Below are 21804 nucleotides of genomic sequence, written 5' to 3'. Positions count from 1 at the left end.
GGGAGAGGTTTGGAGCCTGGTGGAAGGAGCCCACACTTCTCATTACCCCCAGCAACAGCTGTGGAAACAGACACCATTTCCCAAGCCTAATGCTCAGAGTGAACTAAGCTTGCATCCTGTGGCAGGGAGTTCCATACGGTGGGTGCTGTCGCAGATAAAGTGGTGCTGTCTCACGTGGCCCTCTCAAGCGAATCTCAGAAAGCAAAGGAGCATGTCAAAGGGTCTCCTCTGAGGAGCGTCATGGGCAAGGAGCCTCATATGGGGGGAGGGGGCAGCATTCCTTAAAGCGCCTTGTCACCAAACTGGTTTTATTTCATTTCATTCTGTTTTATTTGATGTTTTTGCATTTATTCACTGCTTCCAGGTGAACCTCCCAAAGCGGTTTACAAAAATCTTAGCTATAGAACAATATATCAAGCCACAGGTTTACATCTTTAAGGCTGGTATTCCCTGCCCCACTGCCTCCTTAGGGAACACTGAAAACCCTGATATCCGGAGCTAATTGGCACCTTGCACGGTCAGCCGTTCATCTCTCCTTGTTCTCCACAGTGCTGAAGGGAGAATGAGGATGTGAGACTTCCCTGGGGGGAAAGGATGGGTTAGACAGGGATCAGGGAACCGGGGTCCCCAGATGTTACACAGGAACATAGGAAGCTGCCATAGATTGAGTCCGACTCTTGGTCCATCTGGTTCAGTGTGGGCTACCCAGACTAGCAACGGCTTCTCTAAGCTTGCAGGCAGCAATCTCTCTCAGCCCTGTCTTGGAGATGCTGCCAGGGAGAGAAGCTTTTTTGGGTCTACAACTCCCATCACCCCTAGCCACAATGGCCAAAGTTCCCAAGTTTAGGACGCCCTGAGTTAAAGCATGAAGAGCTGGCCCGCTTTGAAAGAATCATTGTTCAAAGGCACTTCCAGGACGACGAAACACACAACCAACATTCAACATGCAAGCATTTAAAACAGAGCCTAACTGACAAACCTCTCCTTGCAGCTCTCACGTGTCCTAACCGGTGGATTTGCTGAGAGATCCGTGAAATTCTCTCCTGGTTTCAAGGTCCCAAGGAAGGAGACAATGGGGAGGATTCCTTAGCATTTCTCGGCAGAGTGGTTGGTGTGCATCTCTCCCTGGAGCGTGCATCCCCCTGAAGGTGTTGCAGTGCTGAATCCATGCACACCCCACCCCTTGGGACGCCTAAAAGAGAAGGGGCCCAGCAACGAGGGGCTGCTAATTATTTATTATTTTCATTTTTATTCCACTTGTTTGCATTTCTAGCCCGCCCTATACCCAAAGGTCTCGGAGTGGGTTACAATAAATCCAATATAAAACGTCATTAAAATTCACATCATGAATTTAAAAATACAGTTAAAAAAAAAAAAAAACAGTGCCTGGGAGGGGAAGAACCACCACATCTCTAGTGAAGGGAAAGGCCAGGCTAATGACAATTCAAAACAGCAGCCATCACATGATAGACAATTACAAAACTTTAAAAGCCGCTGTGAACAAGTCGATTACAAAAACTCGCCTTCTTCTAAGAAAGATGGATGACGCCCTCGCTTATTGGGGAACCATATTTCCTACACCATTGAGAAGACTTCTCCCCGCTCACCACCCTCCTGATTTCACCTGGGGAGGCACCTGGAGACTTAAACTTGGTTCCTACAGGAGCCATTTAATGGAGGGCTTCAAAGGCGGAAACAATCAGCACCTGGAAGTGAGCCTGGAAAGGCCGTGACAGCCAGCTCTGACCTTTGACGATCAGAGTTAGAGCATCGGAACTATGGCTCTCTGGTTGGAAGTCTGGCTGCTGTATTCTAAGCCGATCCAAGTTTTCTGACCATCTTCAAAGGCAGCCCTAGGTACAGCACACATTACAGTTCTCTAGCCTGGATGTTAAAAAAGTAACAGTTTGGCTCTCCGTCGCCCCACTCCACCCCCCCCCCCCCGAGCTCTGGTAGTTTAAAGCCAAGTCTTTTCTCTCCTTGAAGCCTTAACTTCAAATCTCAAAGGGCAGAGACAGGATTCGGCTCTTTTCAAGGTCTGGCAGTCTGCTCAGGCTCAGAGGCACTGCTGCTTTCCCTGTTTCATCTGTTCCCTCTAAAGAGAGAGAGGGTTGGACTTGGACCTGGGAGAGCCGAGTTCTAATCCCGCTTCAGCCACGGAACTCACCAGGACACTCTGGACCAGTCACCCATCTCTCAGCCTATTCTGCCTCACTCACAGGGTTGTTGTGGGGAGGAACAGAACCATGGACACTGCTCTGGACTCCTGGGAAGGACGAGCAGGATATCAATGTCAATCAATAAATGAAGGCAATGGGCAAGGTCCAACGGAGAAGGCCAGATCAAGCCCAGCTTACACTCTCTCTGCACCATTCCTGCCCGGAAGTGACAAGCTGACCCGGAATCAGAGCAAAGGAGAAATGAAGAGGTGCGTCCAGGCAGACTGCCCATTCTGAAGCAATTCCTGGAGATTCCCCACCTTGGTAAATTCTCGTCCAACATTTTTCACCACATCAAGCCATTAAAACCTCCAGGGTTGAGTTCCACAGTCACCGAATCATTGATGCTGATTCCGGCTCCATCCTGGAGCGTTGCCAACCCCAGCACCCAGCAAGGAGCATAAGATTTAGCAGGGGGAGAGTAACTGGCCCTATCCACCCCCAGCACAGCACCTCCAGTGACTCTTGCTGGTGTCTATCTTGTGTGTGTGTTTTTTTTTTATTATTGTGATCCATTTGGGGACAGGGATCCATCCTGTTGATTTATTATTTCTCTGTGTAAACCGCTCTGAGCCATTTTTGGAAGGGCGGTGTAGAAATCGAACGAATGAATGAATAAGAGAGGGATGGAAGAAAGGATTCCCAAGCCTAAAACTAAGCACCTTTTTAAGCACTGTGTTCAAACCCACTGCCTAATGCAGGAGCTCTCAAGAAGGCATCCCCAGATTTTGTGACGCTACAACTCCCTAGCTACACTGGTTGGCCACAGCACATGGGGATGATGGGTGTTGTAGTCCAACATCATTTGGGGCACCAGGGTGGAAACCCCTGCACAAGTGTCTTTCAGATTGAACAACACACACAGGAATGACTGGATTAATTAATAGAGGAGGATTGTGGGGTAATGGAGAATAGTAATGGAGGGGTGGAATTGGGAAGAGCAGAGGATTAGTTTCTAATTTGCAGGATGGGGCCATCGCTCAGCTTCCTAGGTTCCTATTTCTGGAGAAAGGTCCCAGGTTTCATTCCTGGAAGCATCTCCAGGTAGGACAGGGAAGGTTTCCTGCCTTGAAACCTTGGAAAGCTGCTGCCATTCATTGTAGATCAGGGATTCTCAACGTTGGGACTCCCGATGTTATTGGACTTCAACTCCCATAATCCCCAGCCCCAGTGGCCTTTGGTTGGGGATGATGGAAGTCCAATAACATTTGGGGACCCAACGTTGAGAATCCCTGGTGTAGATGATACTGAGTTAGATGGACCAGTGGTAGCTTCCAATGTTCCTATCAGATCAGGGGTTTCCAACCTTGCATTCCCAGATGCTGTTGGACTACAATACCCATCACCCTCAGCCAGAATAGCTTCAGCCAAGGTTGAGAACCCCCAGATTAGATGAGGAATTGGAACGTCTGACTGGGCCGGATGTTTCTCGACTTCACTCTCACTAACCCATTAACAGGTGACTGAAAAGTCCTTGCCAGTGAACTGTGCAGGAGCAGGATTTCACCCCATTTTCTCTTCCGCACCCCGCTACCTTTGATTTGCCACCGCCAAGAATATCTGCCGCAAAACAAACTAGACTCTGTCTTCAGGTTTTCATCTTCTATCGGAAGCAGAAGTGCAGAAACCATCTGTCTTTATTCACACATTTTTATGATGAATTAAAATGGATCATGAATGACCACAGGTATGAATTGTTTTTGAAATACCAACTGCAGTTGTATGGGGCGGGGCGGGGGGGGGCCTCCCTGATGGTCCCAGGGACATTTTTCACCTCCTGTTCCCTGTTAGTCATGCCCCTGACTCCACATAAATATCGATCAATCAATCTTGATTATGATCATAGACCAGTACAAAGTATAAGGTGATTTACAAGTATAGTTAGAGGTGTGTCACAGCGGGGAAATGCTTGGCTAACAAGCAGAAGGTTGCCGGTTCGAATCCCCGCTGGTACAGACAGCAGCCATCTAGGAAGATGCTGAAAGGCATCTTCTCAGACTGCGTGGGAGGAGGCAATGGTCAACCCCTCCTGTATTCTACCAAAGTGATAGAACTGCAACAGCAGATACTAGGTGATGGAGCTATAAAACTGTAGAAGTATAAACATCATCATAAAAGCTATTATATTAATAAAACAGTCACTGCATAGTCACAAAGCTGTTAGGCTGGTGGAGCACATGTCTTTCATGAGGCTGAATATTACATGGTCACTAAATATTGATCTGTATCCCAAAGAAAGACTTGTGTTCTCTTCACTCTGCTGGGAAATAAGGTGGTGAAGAGCTCTTCATTCTTGTCCTCTACAATTACAATCCATTTAGCCACATGGTTTTCCCTGCCTCATTGAACTTTCGTGTGTTTAGACACCCTGGAATTTATGGGAGCCCCCGGATTTTGGTTCCTCCACCCGGCTGCTAAATTAAACCCAGATTGACGTGGATTTCAAATGTGCTGCCCGGATTGCCCGGATTTTACTCTGGATCCAATCACATGGGAGGGTAGAGAAGGCGGGTATACAAATCTGTCCAATCAATCAATCAATAATGCAAATTAGGTGTCTGTAATCTGCATAATCTGCAAATCAGGCCACCTGGATTTGGGAAGCTTGAATATGGTAACCCTAAGTGGTACAGTCCTTCAGTTCCACACTGCCAAGATCAGAAGGGAATCAACAAAGGAAGCAGCGCAGACAAAAGTGGGGTATTTTCTGGCTAAAGTGACTACAGCAGTCAACGACTTTGGTTTGAGAGAGTAAGCTAGGTCACATGATCCCCACCTGTGTAGGTGGAGCACCCAGCCAAGGTAAGAGAGCCAGGTGCACTCCCGAACCAGGGTTGTGTGAACTCCAAAAGCTAGGTAGGAGAAGAGGGGAGTGGTCAGATGGGAAGTGAGAAATGGGTCAGATGGATGCACCTATCCAGATTCTCTCACCAGCATTTGGAACCTTGGAAAGATGCTGCCAGTCAGCGTAGATGATACTCAATGAGATGGATCAGTGGTCTGACTCAGTACAAGACAGCTTCCGATGTCCCTATCGGATTGGGGTCATTTGGGTGGATGACAACATCATTAGACAGTTAGATCTACCTGCAGGGGCGTAACTAGGTTGGAGTGGGCCCTGAGACAAGATTCTTAAATGGGCCCCCCTGCCGAGAAATTTTTTAATAATAATAATAATTCGATTTCTATACCGCCCTTCCAAAAATGGCTCAGGGCGGTTTACAAAGAGAAAAAGGTGCCTCTTTGCCCAGTTAGCAGGGGACTTTTATTCTCACTTTTCTGTCCTCATTCAAAACATACAAAAAACAGATGTACAAAATTGAGCAAATGAGAAGACACTAGAAACACTAATTATTAAAATGGGCCCCTTGCTGCAGATTAGCAAAGGAGACTTTCAACCATGCAGGGTGAGCCTATGTTTGTTTTCTCAGAATTCTGAACCAATTCAGTCACGTTTGATTCCAGGAGGTTTTTCACAAGAGGCTTTGAAAGCCCTTTAACACACCTCTCCTCCTCTGGAATGGAGGTGCTGCATTCACAGGTGGGCCAGATTGACCCTAAGGGGGGAAAATATAAAAGCACAACACATGCATCACAGTTCTCACTCATGTCTCAGTTCTCACTCAGACCTGGGTTGCAAAACAACTTGAACATAAGTGTATTTATGAATGAATGAATGAATGAATTAATTAATACATAAATACATTTGTTCCAGAAGTTTTTGTAATTTCCTGCCATGAAACAAGCCACTCCTAAGACTTTTTAGAGGGTTTTTTTTAAGCCAGCAAATTTTCCAATCAGTTTTAAATGAAATATTCAGAGACTTCTCAGTCTCTCCCCCCCCCCATCAAAGCCCTATGGCAAGCAGATCCCTATATAGGGGGTGGGGGGATGTAACCACAAAAAGGAATTCATATTCTACCTGGCAAAGGCTGAGCTGTCTGGCCTGGGCAGAAGAGGGTCTGCTGCAGAGAGCTGTCGTGGCCGCTCTGACTGCCAGCCTTCTTCCTGGGGCTTGCCAGCCTACTCGAATCCAGGCTTCACGGAGGCCTACACGGAGGCCTCCCTGGAAGCCCCATCGCCCACCCGCCGGTCAGCTGAGAGGCGCCCGGGAGAGAAGCAGCTGGCCTGCTGCTTGGATTGCCGACCAGGAGGACCAGCAGGAGAGAGGAGGGCAAACAGGGCAAGTGGCTGAGGGGTCTTGGGGCCGGGCAGGGGGCAATGGGGAGTCATGTGAGGTGTCTCGGGGGGGCCCCTCCAGGCAGTGGGGCCCCCAGACGACTGCCTCCCCCTGCCTAATGGTAGTTACGCCCCTGTCTACCTGTAGAATCTCTTGGGCGCAAGTGGCTTCATGAGTGTTTGACCCACCTAACAGCACTCCAGTTGGGGCGGACTAGAGACAGGGTCTTCTCGGTTGTCTTCTCAGTGGTCTTCTCGGTTGTGGCCCCTCGGTTTGGAATGCCCTCCTGGAAGAGCTTTGCCATGCTCACTCCCTCAGTGTTTAAAAACACACAGCCACAATGACATATCTTTTTAAAGATGCTTTTTAATGTCTTATCTGCTGCTTATAGTCTGGTAGGTCCTTTTATTTTTCAGTGCTTAGGTTTTAGCTGTTTATTAATAACTTTGAATGTGAAACTTTAAAAATTTGTCATTTTAAATGTGGTTTTAGCTTGGTCTTTTCACTTCTTCAATTTTATTAATCTTTTACTTTAGATTATATCGATTTTACTAACCTGAGCCACCCCAAGAAGAAGTGTACTGGAGGGGTGGGGCACAAATATAATTGATTGATTGACTGATTGATTGATGCCAGAGAGGAAACCTGAGAGCATGGCTGGACTTCCATTCAACCCCCAACGAGACTTCCAGTGGCCAAACAGACTTGAAATGGACTCTGCGGAACTTGGGTCTGGTCTCCCCTTCTGAACGTCTAAGGGAAGAAGATGGATGGTTTGATGGATGGTTTGATATCGGTAGAGAGCCTGTGTGAAGATGGCCATGACATCATCTTGCATCATCACGACCCGCTTCCGACATTCTTCTGGCCCCCACCCCACCAGCTGCAGGTCGCCATAGGGACCGCGATAAACAATGACGCATCATCGGGCTTCAGTTGCCCACTCCCTAACCGACTTTCCAGCGGTTAAAGAGTACTGACAGCAGGCTCTTCTCATTGGAGAGATTGCCTGGTCTGCTCTCACCAGAGAGATCATCTTCTTGTCCTTCTTGTTGTTGTTTTTGTTGTCCAGTGGACTTCTTTAGACGTTGACAGTCATCATGGCAGGTAGGAAATGGTGCCGTCCAGGAGGAAAAAGAAAGGGAAGGTTGTGAGTTGGTGTCGATTCCTGGAGACCACAAAGCCATGTGGTTTTCTAGGTAGAATAAAGGAGGGACCAGGTGGCAATTCATTTGGATGGATTGTGCCCTGTGTCTGCTCTTGGGTCACATTTCCCTTGCTTTCCTTTATCTGACTTTAGACCACACCTTCCCTTTCCAGTTTGTTCTACCTTCTGTCCAAAGAGGTTATCCCCTTTCCCCAGCCTTTTTAGATAGTTCATTCTTATCTGGAATCATCAATGGCCCCTTCCAAAGTCTTACAGGCACGAGACAAGGAAGTCATCAGAATCCTAATGAAGGGGAATGTAATAGGGGTGTGTTTGAACTAGTGTCCAGGAATGTGCTGAGAATCCAAAAGAATCGACTCCTGCTTGGGAGAGGCTTTCCATAGGCAGAATGGGTGCAAAGGGGTTCTTTCACTGGTTCTGCTTAATTTCCTCCCTAGTTCCTCCCAGGGCTGCCCCTTCAGCTCAGGCTAACTGCCTCTCACTCTGGAATCCGATTCGAACCACAACATTCTCTGGCCTCCTGGAACCAAGAGTGCTCAGAGGGGAGCAGATTTGGCCGTGCTCTGCATCCCCCAGGTCCCAGGCAAAGTTCTTAGCATCTTCGGTTAAAGCAGGCCTGCTCAGCTATGGCTCCCCAGCTCTTTTTGGACTACAACTCCCATAATCCCCAGCCAGCCACAGCGGCCAACAGCCAGGGATGATGGGAGCTGTAGGCCTACATCTACAGGAGGGTCAATGTTGAGCAGTTGGGGGAACCCCACACCTTGGAGAGCGACTCTTTGCTGTTGCAGACCATAGCAAGGGAGAGACAAGTGCCCTGAATGTGGCAGCTGCATGCACATCATCCATCTTATCTGGCCTGCTCAAACTCAATGAGATGCAGGAGCCCCTCTGGAAGTCCTCCAGGACTAAGAGGCGGAGCGGGGCATGAGTGCCGCTAGTTCTCCACATCAGGGTTGTTGGGCTTCCTCACCTGAAGAGTGGGACAATACTCGGGCATCCCAGCAGGGAGGTGGGTGCCTCCTTCCAAGTGACTGAAGCCATGGGTTCAGAGGGAGGCCTCGGGGCTATTGGGTAGTTGCCTCTTCCCTTCCCATCAGAAAGGCGTAGGTTGGGCCTGCTTTGCAGGGCTGTTGTAGGAATGACAGAAATCAAGGTGCCCCCTTCCTTTTTCTTACAGATGAGTCGACTGAAAAGAGGCCGTCTGCTGGCTCCTCCTGTACGAGCGCGAGCTCGGCCGGGGAAGGAGGCGGTTCGCCCAGCAGCTTCCTCGAGACACCGACGCCGACCATTGGTTCCACCTCCATGTGGTCCTCGGTCTCTGACCTCTCCCTTCAATCCATCGAAGGGAGGGACAGCAGGGACCACAGCCACCCAGCAGAGGGAGATCTGCGGAAGCCGCAACGGGAGCACCAGCGGCCTGGCTCACCGGCGGCATCCCCATACCATCTCCCCGGACCCTTCTTTGGGCCGCTGGCCCCCAGCCGTCCCACTGCGGGCCCCATGGCCCAATTCTTTGGCCATCAATCCTTTGGCCAGCTGCGACCTCCAGAGCCGGAAGAGTTCCCACCATTCTTGCATAGGGTGAGGGAGGCTCCTGGCTACAGACATGCCACGCTTGCCCCCATCCCTCCTGCTGAGACAACATCTCTGGCCCAGCTTGCCCCCATCCCTCCTGCTGCAAGAACATCTCTGGCCCAGCCGGCCAGGGCGGACCAGGCACGCAAGAGGAATCTGGTCCTGCTGGCCCACCGGCTGCAATCAGAAGGCAGCAGCACCACCGCTGCTGCTGGGGGGTTCCGCCCAGCCCCACCGGATCAGCCCAGGAGCGGCAAGCCGACGGACATTCGACGTGCGTCCAGAGGTGAGTGCTGATGCTGGGAAAGGGGCGTCCTCCCACCTAGGGCTCCCTGTGTCCTTCCCATGGGTCTGGCGCAATCCTTCTCCTGAGGCCATGGTCTTCGAAATAGATTCTTCGGAGCCCTGATCTTCTCCAGGGAGGAAGAAGATCAAGAAGCATTCCTCGGCTCTTTGCCAAGGGGGCCAACAATTCTCCCCATAGACAGCTCTCCCACCACTGCCCCTCATCCCTTTAGCCCTGGGGCTGCATTTCTAGAGTACGCCATCTGCTCCCACTCCACACAGGGGGGACACCTTTCCAGGCCTGGCCATAGGAACAGAGCATGCATTCTGAAACACAGCCCAGAGTTTTGGGAAATGTGCAAGAGCTGATCACTGGATGACTCAATGTCTGCCCTGATGTGCAATGTTTGAAAGCTGTCTTCGGATGAGAATTCCTGCTGCCCTCACCCCTTAGCCCACCCATCCGTGACTGCTCGAGCCCCCTAAGAAGTCATCCCTGCCACCTTCCCACGCCCTCCCTCAGGACTGAAATCCACCACCTCCCCTTACCACACGGCAGGGCTGGCTCTGGATCAGATCCTGACCCATCCCCTGGTCATCCTCCGTCCTTCTCTTTCAGTCTTGATTCCTGCCACTGAGCAGACACTGGCCATCCAAATCAAGGAGCCTGCAACTCAGAAGGCAGAAGGCTTCAGCACCGGTGCTGCCCCAAGAATGAAGATCCCAGAGTTGGGACCACACAGAGGTGGGTGTGCACCATTGTGGGGGAAGGACAGTCCCGTGACTGGCCCCACCAGCCCTGCGAGAACCTTGTGCTTGAACAAGAGTTGAAGAGTGGAGGTCTGATGTGGGTTGGGGGGGAATGCCACTCCCTCAGCATCTGTGCCTTGGGATGGGGGAAAGCTGCCCACAAAGAATGAGCCAGATGAAGTTACAGACTTGCTCCGTCTTTTCCCAAACAACTGACTTCTCTTCTTCCTTTCTAGCAGGGACCCAGGAGCGCCACCCACCATCTCCTCCCCAGCTGAAGGGTCGAGGACCGGCCAAGGGAGGAACAGCCCCGCAGTTGCTTCCGGAATTCCTCTTCCCGCCTCCTCCACCAGAGCCAACCAAAGTGCTCTCCAAGGGAACGGCTTCCCACCTGGTAGCCCCAGGAGACAAGAACACCCAATGTGCCAAGCCAAGGCTGCAGCTCTTTGACTTTTTGCCGCCCATCTCCTCTGCGCCCAAAAAGGCCAAGGACCGCACATATGGGGAGTTGGTGGGCAGGAAACTCCCTGCAGAGAACATTGCAAAGAGGGCAAGGGCAGCAGGGGCAGAGAGTGTGCCAGCACCCAAGGTTCCACGGGGAAGCCCAAAGGCTGAGCGGGAGGCGAGATCTGCAGAGACGGCCAAAGCAGCCCTGGACCAGAAGGAAGGGAGAACCGCGCAGAAGATCCCCACTTGCCATCTGGAGCTGGCCGTCCAACCCCATCAGCCGATGAAACCTGCAGGAAGCATGCCAGGCCAGAAGCTGCTGAGAATGCCTCAGGTCCTGCCAGGAAGGGGGAAAGCACGGCTGCTACCACCTGAAGCCGAAGCTGGGGACACCAAGAGGCCGAAAGTGGGGGCAGAGTCCAGTGGATCCGCCCAGGCTGTGCCCCCGACTCCGAGGAGCAGCCTGGCCAGAATGATGCGGGACTCCGTGCAGGTGTTCCATGCCCTGGGCCCCCCGGCAAAATGCAAGAGTGCAGAGGGACATCCCGGGCAGAGCGTGCCCCAAAAGACACCAGCGATGTCCATGGGAAGGACACCATCGGGAAGCACAGCTGAGCCACCACCAAGGCCTTTGGCAGCCCTGACAAGCAGACCAGCGGGGAAGGCACCGCCCAGCTCCATGGCCAGGCCAGCAGCCATGCCGATGGCCAACCTCCCCCCTAGCTCCCTGGCCCACCCACAATCAACGCCAGTGTGGAGGCCGCCGGGATCCCGTCCCTTCATGCTCCGGCCCTCCTCCCTGGCGCAGGCAAATAGCTTGCGGATGCACGGTCTTGCTGGGAGGACCTTGGGCCAGCCCCCGCCGGCCCCTCAACCACAGCCACAGCCTTGGGGTCCCACACCAACCCACCGACCCGTCCTCCCTGCCCACCAAGCCTCCACGGAGCATCCGGTCCTTCCACCTGGTCCCCAGCGCACGACAGCAGAGCAGGAGTTTAAGGGGGACACGTTCATCCCTTGGAGGACGCCCCCGGCCCACCTGGAAGTCTCCCGGCCCATGACGGAGGAGCAACGGCCCGTCCGGGAGCTGATGCGGCGGCGGGCTCAAAGAGCGAGGGAAGAGGCGGCTCAGTGGACATCAGCCGGCCGGAGGCAGTATTTCGTGGAGCGGGAGGAGGAAATGGACATCTCCCTTCAGTATGGCTACCCCTGGCGCCACTGAGAGGCAAGTCTCGTCTCTCGCTGGGTGTCCTCCTAAGCAGCAGGACTGGAGACGGCCTGCTGGGGAGAACTCTGACGGGCCCGTCTTCACCCTGTATATTACAGCTTCCCCCCTCCCATATGATCGCAAGTTATATCACTTCATTTTTAAAATCGGTAAATCTTAACATTTTACGTGTTGTCTTCTGGTGTTGATAATTTTAAAATGATGTTGTTTTAACATTAGTACAGATTGGGTTGAGGTATAGAGGTTACGGCTAGAGTTCTGCATCTTCATTGATCAGAATATTTCTTTCTTTTGTATTTTGCTTAGGTCCTTTTGCGAAGACCCAGACAAGCTGCCCCCAAGAAAGAGAAGCAAGCCACACGGAATGCCCCTCCCCTTGGCCTCCTGCGGAGGGGAGGGAGTTTGTCCCAGCCACGCTCCGCAGGAGGCCCCAAAGGGACCTGATTGGCCCGTTCAGTTTGGGGGCCGGGGCTTGGGCCCTTGCTGGGTTCCCCCCCCCCAGCACTTCAGTTTGGGCTGAGCATCCGTGGAGGAAGGAGCTCTTCCATAGACCTTTTTCTTGGCCTGAACCGGAGTGGGCGGGGGGCGGGCTGTGCCCGAGGATGGGAAGAGTGGTGTATTTGGGTGGGTAGCATCGACCTGCCGAGCGGCGGCTTCCCCGGACATCGGCGGTCATTTTAGCGGCCTGAGGGGGCATCGGCCTGCGGCTGGAGTGCGGCGGCATCGGCCCCGGGGCGGCATCTTCGGGGCTTGGGGCCCTTGGTTTGTCCGGGTTGGGCCTTCCTGGCCTGGGGCGTATTGGGCAGCCTAACTGGGCGGGACTGGTGGTTGCTCTGATTGGTGGCACTTATTTGGGGCCCTGCAGCTCCCTGCGGTTGGGTGGGGGTGTTGGTTGGCCTTGGGGTTACTGGCATTTTTCGTGTCCCTCTTCTCTTCCGTTGGCTTCTTTGGGGGGTCGGAGTGGGGGTCTCTCAGGAGGGCAGCGAGTGGCTCTCTGGGCGCTCTTCTCTCCACGCCCACGTGTTCTTTTGCCCGTGGGGTTTTCGGGGTTGTTTTTGGTGGCATTGGGGGTTGGTGATTCTGGGCCCCTGCAATTCGCCCACATGCCTAGGAAAGCCAAGGAGAAAACCGGTGGTCAGCCTATCAGGGGGCCAAGCGGCCTGCACCTCCAGCTTCTTCCTCTGATGAGGATGATGAGGAGATGGTTCTAATTAGGGGCCTGATCAACAGAATGGAAGCTCTGGAGAAGGCCAAGGCTTCCATTCTGTTGGAAGCAAGGGGGCTGGCCCGTCTGGAGCGCCGAAGGAAGTTCCTCGACGCACGCGTGGTGCTGCTGGAACACAGTTACGAAAATCTCTCTCTGACAGGTTAGGAGCTCTTGAAAAGGGCGAGGGCCCGCCCGGCCCAGTGCTGCCTGCAGAGCCGGCTGATCCTGTGTTGCCAGTGACTGGCGTTCCCGTTCCTGCGATGCCTTCTCCTGCAGATCCAGGATCCCCGCTGCCATCGGATTCCCCCCTGTGGATCCATCTTTGCCTCCGCCCCCAGGTGAGCCTATTGCACCGACACCGCCCTCTGGACCCTGGCCGATGCCTGCCATGGGTGGATGGGGACCTGCCCCATTTGGGGCACCTTACACACAGCCTTGGGGCATGGGTCCTCCGTTGGGTTTTCCGGTGATCACTGCAGGGCTCCAAGGGGCGGCAGAGCAGGTGTGGCTGGGTAACAGGCCGGCTTTGGCCCCTGTTGGGGGCGGCTCTGTAACTTCGCCGACAGCAATCTCAGGTTCAGGGGGGACCTCTGGGTTTTACCCCATGGGAATTTTGCCTTCCCCCGAGCATGCCCCTTATGGTGCTATGGGGCTGCCCTTGGGTGACCATCTGCTCCCGGCTGTGTTGTTCGTCTGGCGGCCACCAGCGACCCTTCGATTTGTCCGGTAGCTGCCTTACGGCATAACCTGGGCCCATTCCAGAGGGCTGCCTTTTTGCGCACGAGGACAAGGCACCCCTCACCCTGTATCAGTTGCTGGCAGTTATACAAAGGGCCTTGACCTTGGCCGGGGTTCCCTTGGAGGGACTTACACTGCACTCCTTTCGGTTTGGGGCTGCCACCACGGCTGCTCGCATGGGGCTGAGAGAGGACGTCGTTCAAAGGAGAGGGCGATGGAAGTCCTTGGTGGTGCGGCGCTACGTGTGCTGAATGGAAGCTGGCGGTGCCCGCTCTGACCTTTTGTTTTCTTGGCAGGTGCTGGCGGATCGGCGGCTCCTGTTCGGGTCCTGTTTTGCCCCCATTCGTCGGTCTTTGGGGCCTTCAAGAGGGCCAGATCCTCCCATTGGGGCACCCAGTTGGTTTTTGGAACGCATGCTTCAGTTTCTTGGTTGGGTAGGAGGGGCATGTTATGGAGCCAGTTGCTCCCTGCCATTTGGGATGATTGAGCTAGGTTCCCTGGGCCTGATGTCATTGTGGTTCACTTGGGGGGAAATGATTTGGGCGGGCGGGCTGGTCTCTCTCTTTTTATTATTACTATTTCCCCGCCCAAGCTCTTCCGTTTGGGCCAAGCATCCCCCTCCCTCCCTTCCCTGGAGCAGAGCGGGTCTAGTGACTGGTCGCCCTTCTGGGGCCGAGTAGGAATTTTTGGCTCTCAACGCATTGGCCACTGTTGGGAGTTTTTTCGCCTACTCCGTTCTGCGTTGGGGGTTTGAGTTAGAATTAGGCTGGTCACACGGTTATTATGGGTTATTATGGCTTATTATGGGTTATTATTGTTATTGGTGAATAAAGTTGTGGCCCTTTTCACCCAAACTATGTCTCTGTGTCTTTGGGGGGCTGGGGACAAGCCACGTTGCTCTGCAGCTGCCAGGGTCCTGGCCTCTGGATGGAGCTCTCCTTTTCAGTTCATTGGATAGCACCAGTTAGCACTCGTCCCTATGGATGAGGCCATCAGCGATTAATTAGCCAACTAATTGGATTGGCTTCTAAACAAAGTTCTTGTACATTTGTGGTAGTCTTTTTTTAATTCTTAAATTCAATTGACCAGAGAAAAACTGCATTTAATTACAGATTACTTTACTCCCCTTTATCTACTCCCCCCACCCCCCGCCCTCAGTTTGCCTTGAAGCAATCATTCAAAACTTTTTGGTAGATAATATGCTGGACACCCACACGATATAGAAGCCAGAGAGATTCAGGTTAAATTTGATGCTCAGAATTGACAGGGTTGCCACTTTTCCGTTATCATACCTTTTCCTTTGGACTTTACTTAGAAAGGACGTTTGGTCAGATCAGATAACTATGATGATAAGATGGTATTTTATTCGTGGATAATAAGTATATAGTAAGTTTGCAGATGCAGACTATTCTTTTGATTTTATACTATTCTTATTTTCTTTCCCCTTACTTTTTACTCTTTGCATTCTGAAAACCAATCCAATCTATTTTACAAAAAAGAGAGAGAGAAAGAAACTGTCATGCCCTGGATGGGGGGTTCTCCCCCATGGGGGGAAGAGGTGGAGAGTTCAGGGGATGATGAGCCAGGGTGGGGGGTCCCTCCAACCCAGACCTCCCATGACCAGGGTCTGCCAGGAGTCCCACAGCAGGACAACCAGAGCCAGAAGCCCCCACCAAGACCCAAGGATACAGCCCTTCCTTCACTCTCGGACTCGGGCGATTCCCCAGAGGATTAGTCAGCCCCATTCGAGGTCCCCAGCCCCACCAGAACTAGCACTGAGAGAACTGGGCAAGGTCCCTTCAAGCAACCAGGCTATCCCCAGGGGAGGGCAGGGGCCAATCCACTCTATCTGGGCAGCACTCAGAAGCCTCCCCTTATGTTGCTATAATCAGCTCTTCTAGGACCATATTTGGGGCTAGCCAAGTTCCTGAAGCTTTTGCCCTCGGAGCTGTCCAATGGATGTGTCCTTCCTGAATCCCTGCCATGCCGGAGACCCCGGCTCAGGAGAGAAATTCCCTCCAGAGATGCCAATGCATTGGGGCCTGAGGGGACATTTGTACCAATAAGCCAGGAGAGGGTTTGGGCCAGTGGAGTAAAAAGGGGGGCCAGGGAGATAGCGGAGGTTGCTGCAGTGGGTGAGAGCGCAGAAGGGAGAAGATCAAACCCACCCAGTGGAGAAGCCAGGAGAGCTTCAGCAGAAGCAGAGAAGAGGCTGATATCACTCGTAGAGGGTCAAGCTGCCATGTGAGGAGCTGGGGAAGAGATTCTCCTGGGCTGGGTCCCAGGAGGGGCTACCAGATGCACATTGTCTGCATCTGCTCATGCAACCATCAATAGCAAATGAAATACATCTACATCACCCATTTATTCTACTTATTGGATGTCAACCAGGTGCTTTCTTTTTGGTCCCACTCATTTTTGTCTCTGTCTGCTTGTTCCATCCTCACACTGACTTCACCAAGCTACTGGGTTTTCTCAAATGATTTGGAGCTTCTGTCCCTGAGTGGATAGATGGTGGCCGTAGCAGATGACGTTGAGAAAGATTGGTGCGGAGGTGGGGTGTGTGGAGAGGAAGATGGGGAGAGGGAGAGGTTTGGAGCCTGGTGGAAGGAGCCCACACTTCTCATTACCCCCAGCAACAGCTGTGGAAACAGACACCATTTCCCAAGCCTAATGCTCAGAGTGAACTAAGCTTGCATCCTGTGGCAGGGAGTTCCATACGGTGGGTGCTGTCGCAGATAAAGTGGTGCTGTCTCACGTGGCCCTCTCAAGCGAATCTCAGAAAGCAAAGGAGCATGTCAAAGGGTCTCCTCTGAGGAGCGTCATGGGCAAGGAGCCTCATATGGGGGGAGGGGGCAGCATTCCTTAAAGCGCCTTGTCACCAAACTGGTTTTATTTCATTTCATTCTGTTTTATTTGATGTTTTTGCATTTATTCACTGCTTCCAGGTGAACCTCCCAAAGCGGTTTACAAAAATCTTAGCTATAGAACAATATATCAAGCCACAGGTTTACATCTTTAAGGCTGGTATTCCCTGCCCCACTGCCTCCTTAGGGAACACTGAAAACCCTGATATCCGGAGCTAATTGGCACCTTGCACGGTCAGCCGTTCATCTCTCCTTGTTCTCCACAGTGCTGAAGGGAGAATGAGGATGTGAGACTTCCCTGGGGGGAAAGGATGGGTTAGACAGGGATCAGGGAACCTGGGTCCCCAGATGTTACACAGGAACATAGGAAGCTGCCATAGATTGAGTCCGACTCTTGGTCCATCTGGTTCAGTGTGGGCTACCCAGACTAGCAACGGCTTCTCTAAGCTTGCAGGCAGCAATCTCTCTCAGCCCTGTCTTGGAGATGCTGCCAGGGAGAGAAGCTTTTTTGGGTCTACAACTCCCATCACCCCTAGCCACAATGGCCAAAGTTCCCAAGTTTAGGACGCCCTGAGTTAAAGCATGAAGAGCTGGCCCGCTTTGAAAGAATCATTGTTCAAAGGCACTTCCAGGACGACGAAACACACAACCAACATTCAACATGCAAGCATTTAAAACAGAGCCTAACTGACAAACCTCTCCTTGCAGCTCTCACGTGTCCTAACCGGTGGATTTGCTGAGAGATCCGTGAAATTCTCTCCTGGTTTCAAGGTCCCAAGGAAGGAGACAATGGGGAGGATTCCTTAGCATTTCTCGGCAGAGTGGTTGGTGTGCATCTCTCCCTGGAGCGTGCATCCCCCTGAAGGTGTTGCAGTGCTGAATCCATGCACACCCCACCCCTTGGGACGCCTAAAAGAGAAGGGGCCCAGCAACGAGGGGCTGCTAATTATTTATTATTTTCATTTTTATTCCACTTGTTTGCATTTCTAGCCCGCCCTATACCCAAAGGTCTCGGAGTGGGTTACAATAAATCCAATATAAAACGTCATTAAAATTCACATCATGAATTTAAAAATACAGTTAAAAAAAAAAAAAACCAGTGCCTGGGAGGGGAAGAACCACCACATCTCTAGTGAAGGGAAAGGCCAGGCTAATGACAATTCAAAACAGCAGCCATCACATGATAGACAATTACAAAACTTTAAAAGCCGCTGTGAACAAGTCGATTACAAAAACTCGCCTTCTTCTAAGAAAGATGGATGACGCCCTTGCTTATTGGGGAACCATATTTCCTACACCATTGAGAAGACTTCGCCCCGCTCACCACCCTCCTGATTTCACCTGGGGAGGCACCTGGAGACTTAAACTTGGTTCCTACAGGAGCCATTTAATGGAGGGCTTCAAAGGCGGAAATCAGCACCTGGAAGTGAGCCTGGAAAGGACGTGACAGCCAGCTCTGACCTTTTACGATCAGAGTTAGAGCATCGGAACTATGGCTCTCTGGTTGGAAGTCTGGCTGCTGTATTCTAAGCCAATCCAAGTTTTCTGACCATCTTCAAAGGCAGCCCTAGGTACAGCACACATTATTTATTATTTATTTATTATTTATTTATTTATTTGATTTATATACCGCCCTTCCGAAATGGCTCAGGGCGGTTCACAATTAAAACAACTTATAAAACAGTAAAAAGCTAAAACAAATTAAAACAATAAAACAGCTAACAATTTAAAACATTTTAAACAAAAATAAAACATTATCCCCAGACCCCAGCTCAAGAAAACATAGAGTCAGTATAGAGGAAAAGGGCCACAACTTTGTTAACTATTACACACAGCATGGCAGACTGGAACACCAGGTGATTAATCACCCTTAAAGAACAGTGCGGGCCAATAGAAGCAGGTCAGAACTCTGAAATCCTACCCAGCACCCTACTGGGGGGGAGACACCCTGGCTCGGGAATGGGCAGGTACATCCCACCCAATTCCTTCAAAGCCAACCCCCCCTTCTGTAAGAGAGGGTCTGGATACTTCTAGGCATTCGTCCACCCCGGACCGCACAGCCCAAAGGTTAGAGAAGTCCTGAAGCAGGGTTCATGGCAATCATTCTCCCCGTGCCGCACAGGCTACAAAGGAGCGATTAACCAGACACCCCTTTTACATATCCAAGGGTGCTCACCGATGTTCTAACCCTCAAATTGCCACCCCGCCCGCACTGTTCCTGCCATTGTGGTTGACCTAACTCTAAATACGCACCCAGGACACAGAACGGAGTAGGCGAAAAAACCCCCAACAGTGGCCAATGCGTTGGGAGCAAAAAATTCCTACTCGGCCCCGTCAGGCGGCCAGTCGCTAGACCCGCTCTGCACCGGGGAGGGAGGGAGGGGAAAGCCGCTTCTCCTGTGGTTGCCCGACCCCAACTGAAGAGAGAATGGAAAATGGAGGATGGGGCCGGGATCGGTCAATCCTGGCCGAAGCCCGGCCCTTGACCAAAGAGGTCAAACGGAACCCTTCCTGGGCTTCGCGCAGGACAGGCTGTGACAAACTCCCTCCCATCTGCACAAGGCGGGGGGGGGGGTTATTAAGTCATTAAAAACACTAAATCAAGTTAAAAATTAAAAAATTAAAAGATTAAAATATATATATATACATACATATACATACATACACACAAACACACATACACATATATATACATATATATATATATACACACACACATATACATATATATATATACACATATACACATACACACATATATACATTTTAAAAGCCCTGAAAGGCCAGGCCAAACAAATATGTTTTAAGGGCCCTCCTGAAGGCCAACAGAGAACTCGAATTACGGATTTCCGCAGGGAGCGCATTCCACAGCTCCGGAGCAGCCACAGAGAAGGCCCGCCTCCGAGTCGCCACCAGACGAGCCGGTGGCAACTGGAGACGAACCTCCCCAGATGACCTTAATGTGCGGTGGGAATCGTGCAGAAGAAGGCGCTCTCCAAGGTAACTTGGACCTAAGCCGTTCAGAGCCTTAAAGGTAATCACCAGCACTTTGTACCTTGCCCGGAAACATATCGGCAGCCAGTGTAATTGTTTCAAAATAGGTGTAATATGGTCTCTCCGGGTTACCCCAGAGACCAATCTGGCTGCCGCATTCTGAACTAACTGAAGTTTCCGAACAACGTACAAAGGCAGCCCCACGTAGAGCGCATTGCAATAGTCAAGCCGGGAGGTTACCAGCTGGTGCACCACTGTTTTGAGGTCATCCTCCTCAAGGAATGGACGCAGCTGTCGAATCAGCCGAAGCTGATAGAAAGCACCCCTGGCCACGGCCTCCACCTGAGAGACCAGGGTGAGGCCTGGGTCCAGGAGTACTCCCAAGCTGCGCACCTGCTCCCTTCGGGGGAGTGTAACCCCATCCAGCACAGGGAGATCTAACTCACTCCTCAGATTCTGAGCCCCCACAATGAGCACCTCCGTCTTGCTTGGATTCAGCTTCAATTTGTTCTCCCTCATCCAGCCCATTACTGCCTGTAGGCAGGCATTTAAAGACTGAGTGCCATTTCCTGAAGATGAAAAGGAGAAGTAGATTTGGGTGTCATCAGCATACTGATAACACCCAGCACCAAATCCCCTGATGACTTCACCCAGCGGTTTCATGTAGATATTAAAAAGCATTGGTGACAGAATGGAGCCCTGAGGGACTCCATATAACAGCTCCTGCTTTGAGGAGCGACTGTCACCAAGCTCCACCATCTGGGATCTGCCCGAGAGATAGGAACGGAACCACCGCAAAGCGGTGCCCCCTATTCCCAACCCCTCCAGGCGACCCAGAAGGATACCATGGTCGATGGTATCGAACGCCGCCGAAAGATCCAGGAGGACCAACAGAGTCACACTCCCTCTGTCGATTCCCCGGTAAAGGTCATCCATCAGGCCGACCAAGGCTGACTCAACCCCATAGCCCGTTCTAAAGCCAGTTTGAAATGGGTCCAGATAATCAGATTCCTCCAAAACCGCCTGGAGCTGGTTAGCCACCACCCTCTCGATTACCTTGCCCAGCCAGGGGAGATTGGAGATTGGCCTATAACTATCCATCACTGAGGGATCCAGGGTAGGCTTCTTAAGAAGAGGTCTAACTATTGCCTCCTTCAAACAAGAAGGCACCCTCCCCTCCCCCAGAGATGCATTTATGATATTAACCAGGCCATCTCCAACAATCTCTCCGCTAGATCGAAGCAGCCAGGTCGGGCAAGGATCCAGAGAACAAGTGGTAGGCCGCACCGCTCCAAGCAGTCTGTCCACGTCATCAAGAGTCACAGATTGAAACTGATCCATCCTAACACTGCAAGAGGGATTGCTAGATACCTCCCTCCCGGACCCTGCAGAAATAGTGGAGTCCAAGTCGGCCCGAATACAGGATATTTTATTTGCAAAGAACCCACTAAAGGTGTCACAGCAGAGTGTCTCCGGGAACTGATTTGAGGCAGAAGGAGCAGAAATTATACTCCTCACCACCCGGGATAATTCTGCCGTACGTGAGCCCGCAGACGCAATTCGCGCCGACCAAAATTGTTTTTTTGCCACACGCACCGCCATTGCATAGGTCTTCAAATGGGTTCTATGCTGCATCCTGTCAGATTCGAGCCGAGTTCTCCTCCACCTGCGTTCCAGTCGCCTACCAAGCCGCTTCATCCCCCGCAACTCTTCTGTATACCAGGGGGCCATCTTAGAAGCAGGCCTGGAGGGACGCTTAGGAGCAATAATATCTACTGCCCTGGTGAGTTCTCTGTTCCATGTTCCCACCATGGCCTCGATAGAATCACCGGCCGCACCAACATCGAAACCCTCCAAGGCCTTTTGGAAACCTGCTGGGTCCAGCAGCCTTTTTGGACGGACCATCCTAATAGGTCCGTCACCCCTGCAGGGGTGGGTTGCGTCCGCGATACCAACCTTAACCAGGTGGTGATCCGTCCATGACAATGGGGTAACCAACGGATTCCCCACCCACGGAACACCCCCCTGATCCGAACAGAAGACCAAATCCAGTGTGTGGCCGGCAACATGAGTTGGTTCAAAGATTAATTGGGATAGGCCCATAGTTGTCATGGCCGCTATGAACTCCTGAGCAGCACCAGAC

General features: G+C 51.9%; 1 protein-coding gene and 2 long non-coding RNA genes across 4 annotated transcripts; 1 reads left to right on the top strand and 2 right to left on the bottom strand.

Annotated features, from left to right (window-relative positions):
- Positions 1-357: 357 nt before the first annotated feature.
- Positions 358-6538, bottom strand: LOC128334607 (uncharacterized). Its single transcript, XR_008311340.1, has 3 exons — positions 6142-6538; positions 980-1192; positions 358-581 (listed from the first exon to the last, which is right to left on the bottom strand). It is a non-coding gene; the product is annotated as an uncharacterized LOC128334607 (long non-coding RNA).
- Positions 6536-14654, top strand: LOC128334606 (protein piccolo-like). Of its 2 annotated transcripts, none has more exons than XM_053271575.1 (7): positions 6536-6794; positions 6936-7506; positions 8748-9431; positions 10050-10175; positions 10420-11852; positions 12162-13400; positions 14097-14654. In XM_053271575.1, the coding sequence occupies exons 2-5, from the start codon at positions 7500-7502 to the stop codon at positions 11847-11849; spliced, it is 2247 nt and encodes a 748-aa protein (XP_053127550.1). In that variant the 5' UTR covers positions 6536-6794; positions 6936-7499; the 3' UTR covers positions 11850-11852; positions 12162-13400; positions 14097-14654. The 2 variants fall into 2 exon arrangements, with proteins under 2 accessions (XP_053127550.1, XP_053127549.1); XM_053271574.1 differs by having other exon boundaries at positions 6537-6794; positions 10417-11852.
- A 2087-nt stretch (positions 14655-16741) lies between these two features.
- On the bottom strand, positions 16742-18229 carry LOC128334560 (uncharacterized). The gene is made up of 3 exons (XR_008311320.1): positions 18088-18229; positions 17364-17576; positions 16742-16965 (listed from the first exon to the last, which is right to left on the bottom strand). It is a non-coding gene; the product is annotated as an uncharacterized LOC128334560 (long non-coding RNA).
- Positions 18230-21804: the final 3575 nt, after the last annotated feature.

Source organism: Hemicordylus capensis, chromosome 9, assembly GCF_027244095.1.
Source record: "Hemicordylus capensis ecotype Gifberg chromosome 9, rHemCap1.1.pri, whole genome shotgun sequence".
Classification (NCBI taxonomy): Eukaryota; Metazoa; Chordata; class Lepidosauria; order Squamata; family Cordylidae; genus Hemicordylus; species Hemicordylus capensis.
The sequence above is the reverse complement of the archived record's forward strand: the minus strand, read 5'-3'. Positions and strand labels throughout refer to the sequence as shown.

Bases quoted from the DNA above. Each gene is read 5' to 3' on its own strand.
- LOC128334606 (XM_053271574.1), top strand. The intron at 9,432-10,049 runs GTGAGTGCTGAT...CTTCTCTTTCAG, and splicing joins CATTCGACGTGCGTCCAGAG to TCTTGATTCCTGCCACTGAG. The intron at 10,176-10,416 runs GTGGGTGTGCAC...CTTCCTTTCTAG, and splicing joins AGAGTTGGGACCACACAGAG to CAGGGACCCAGGAGCGCCAC.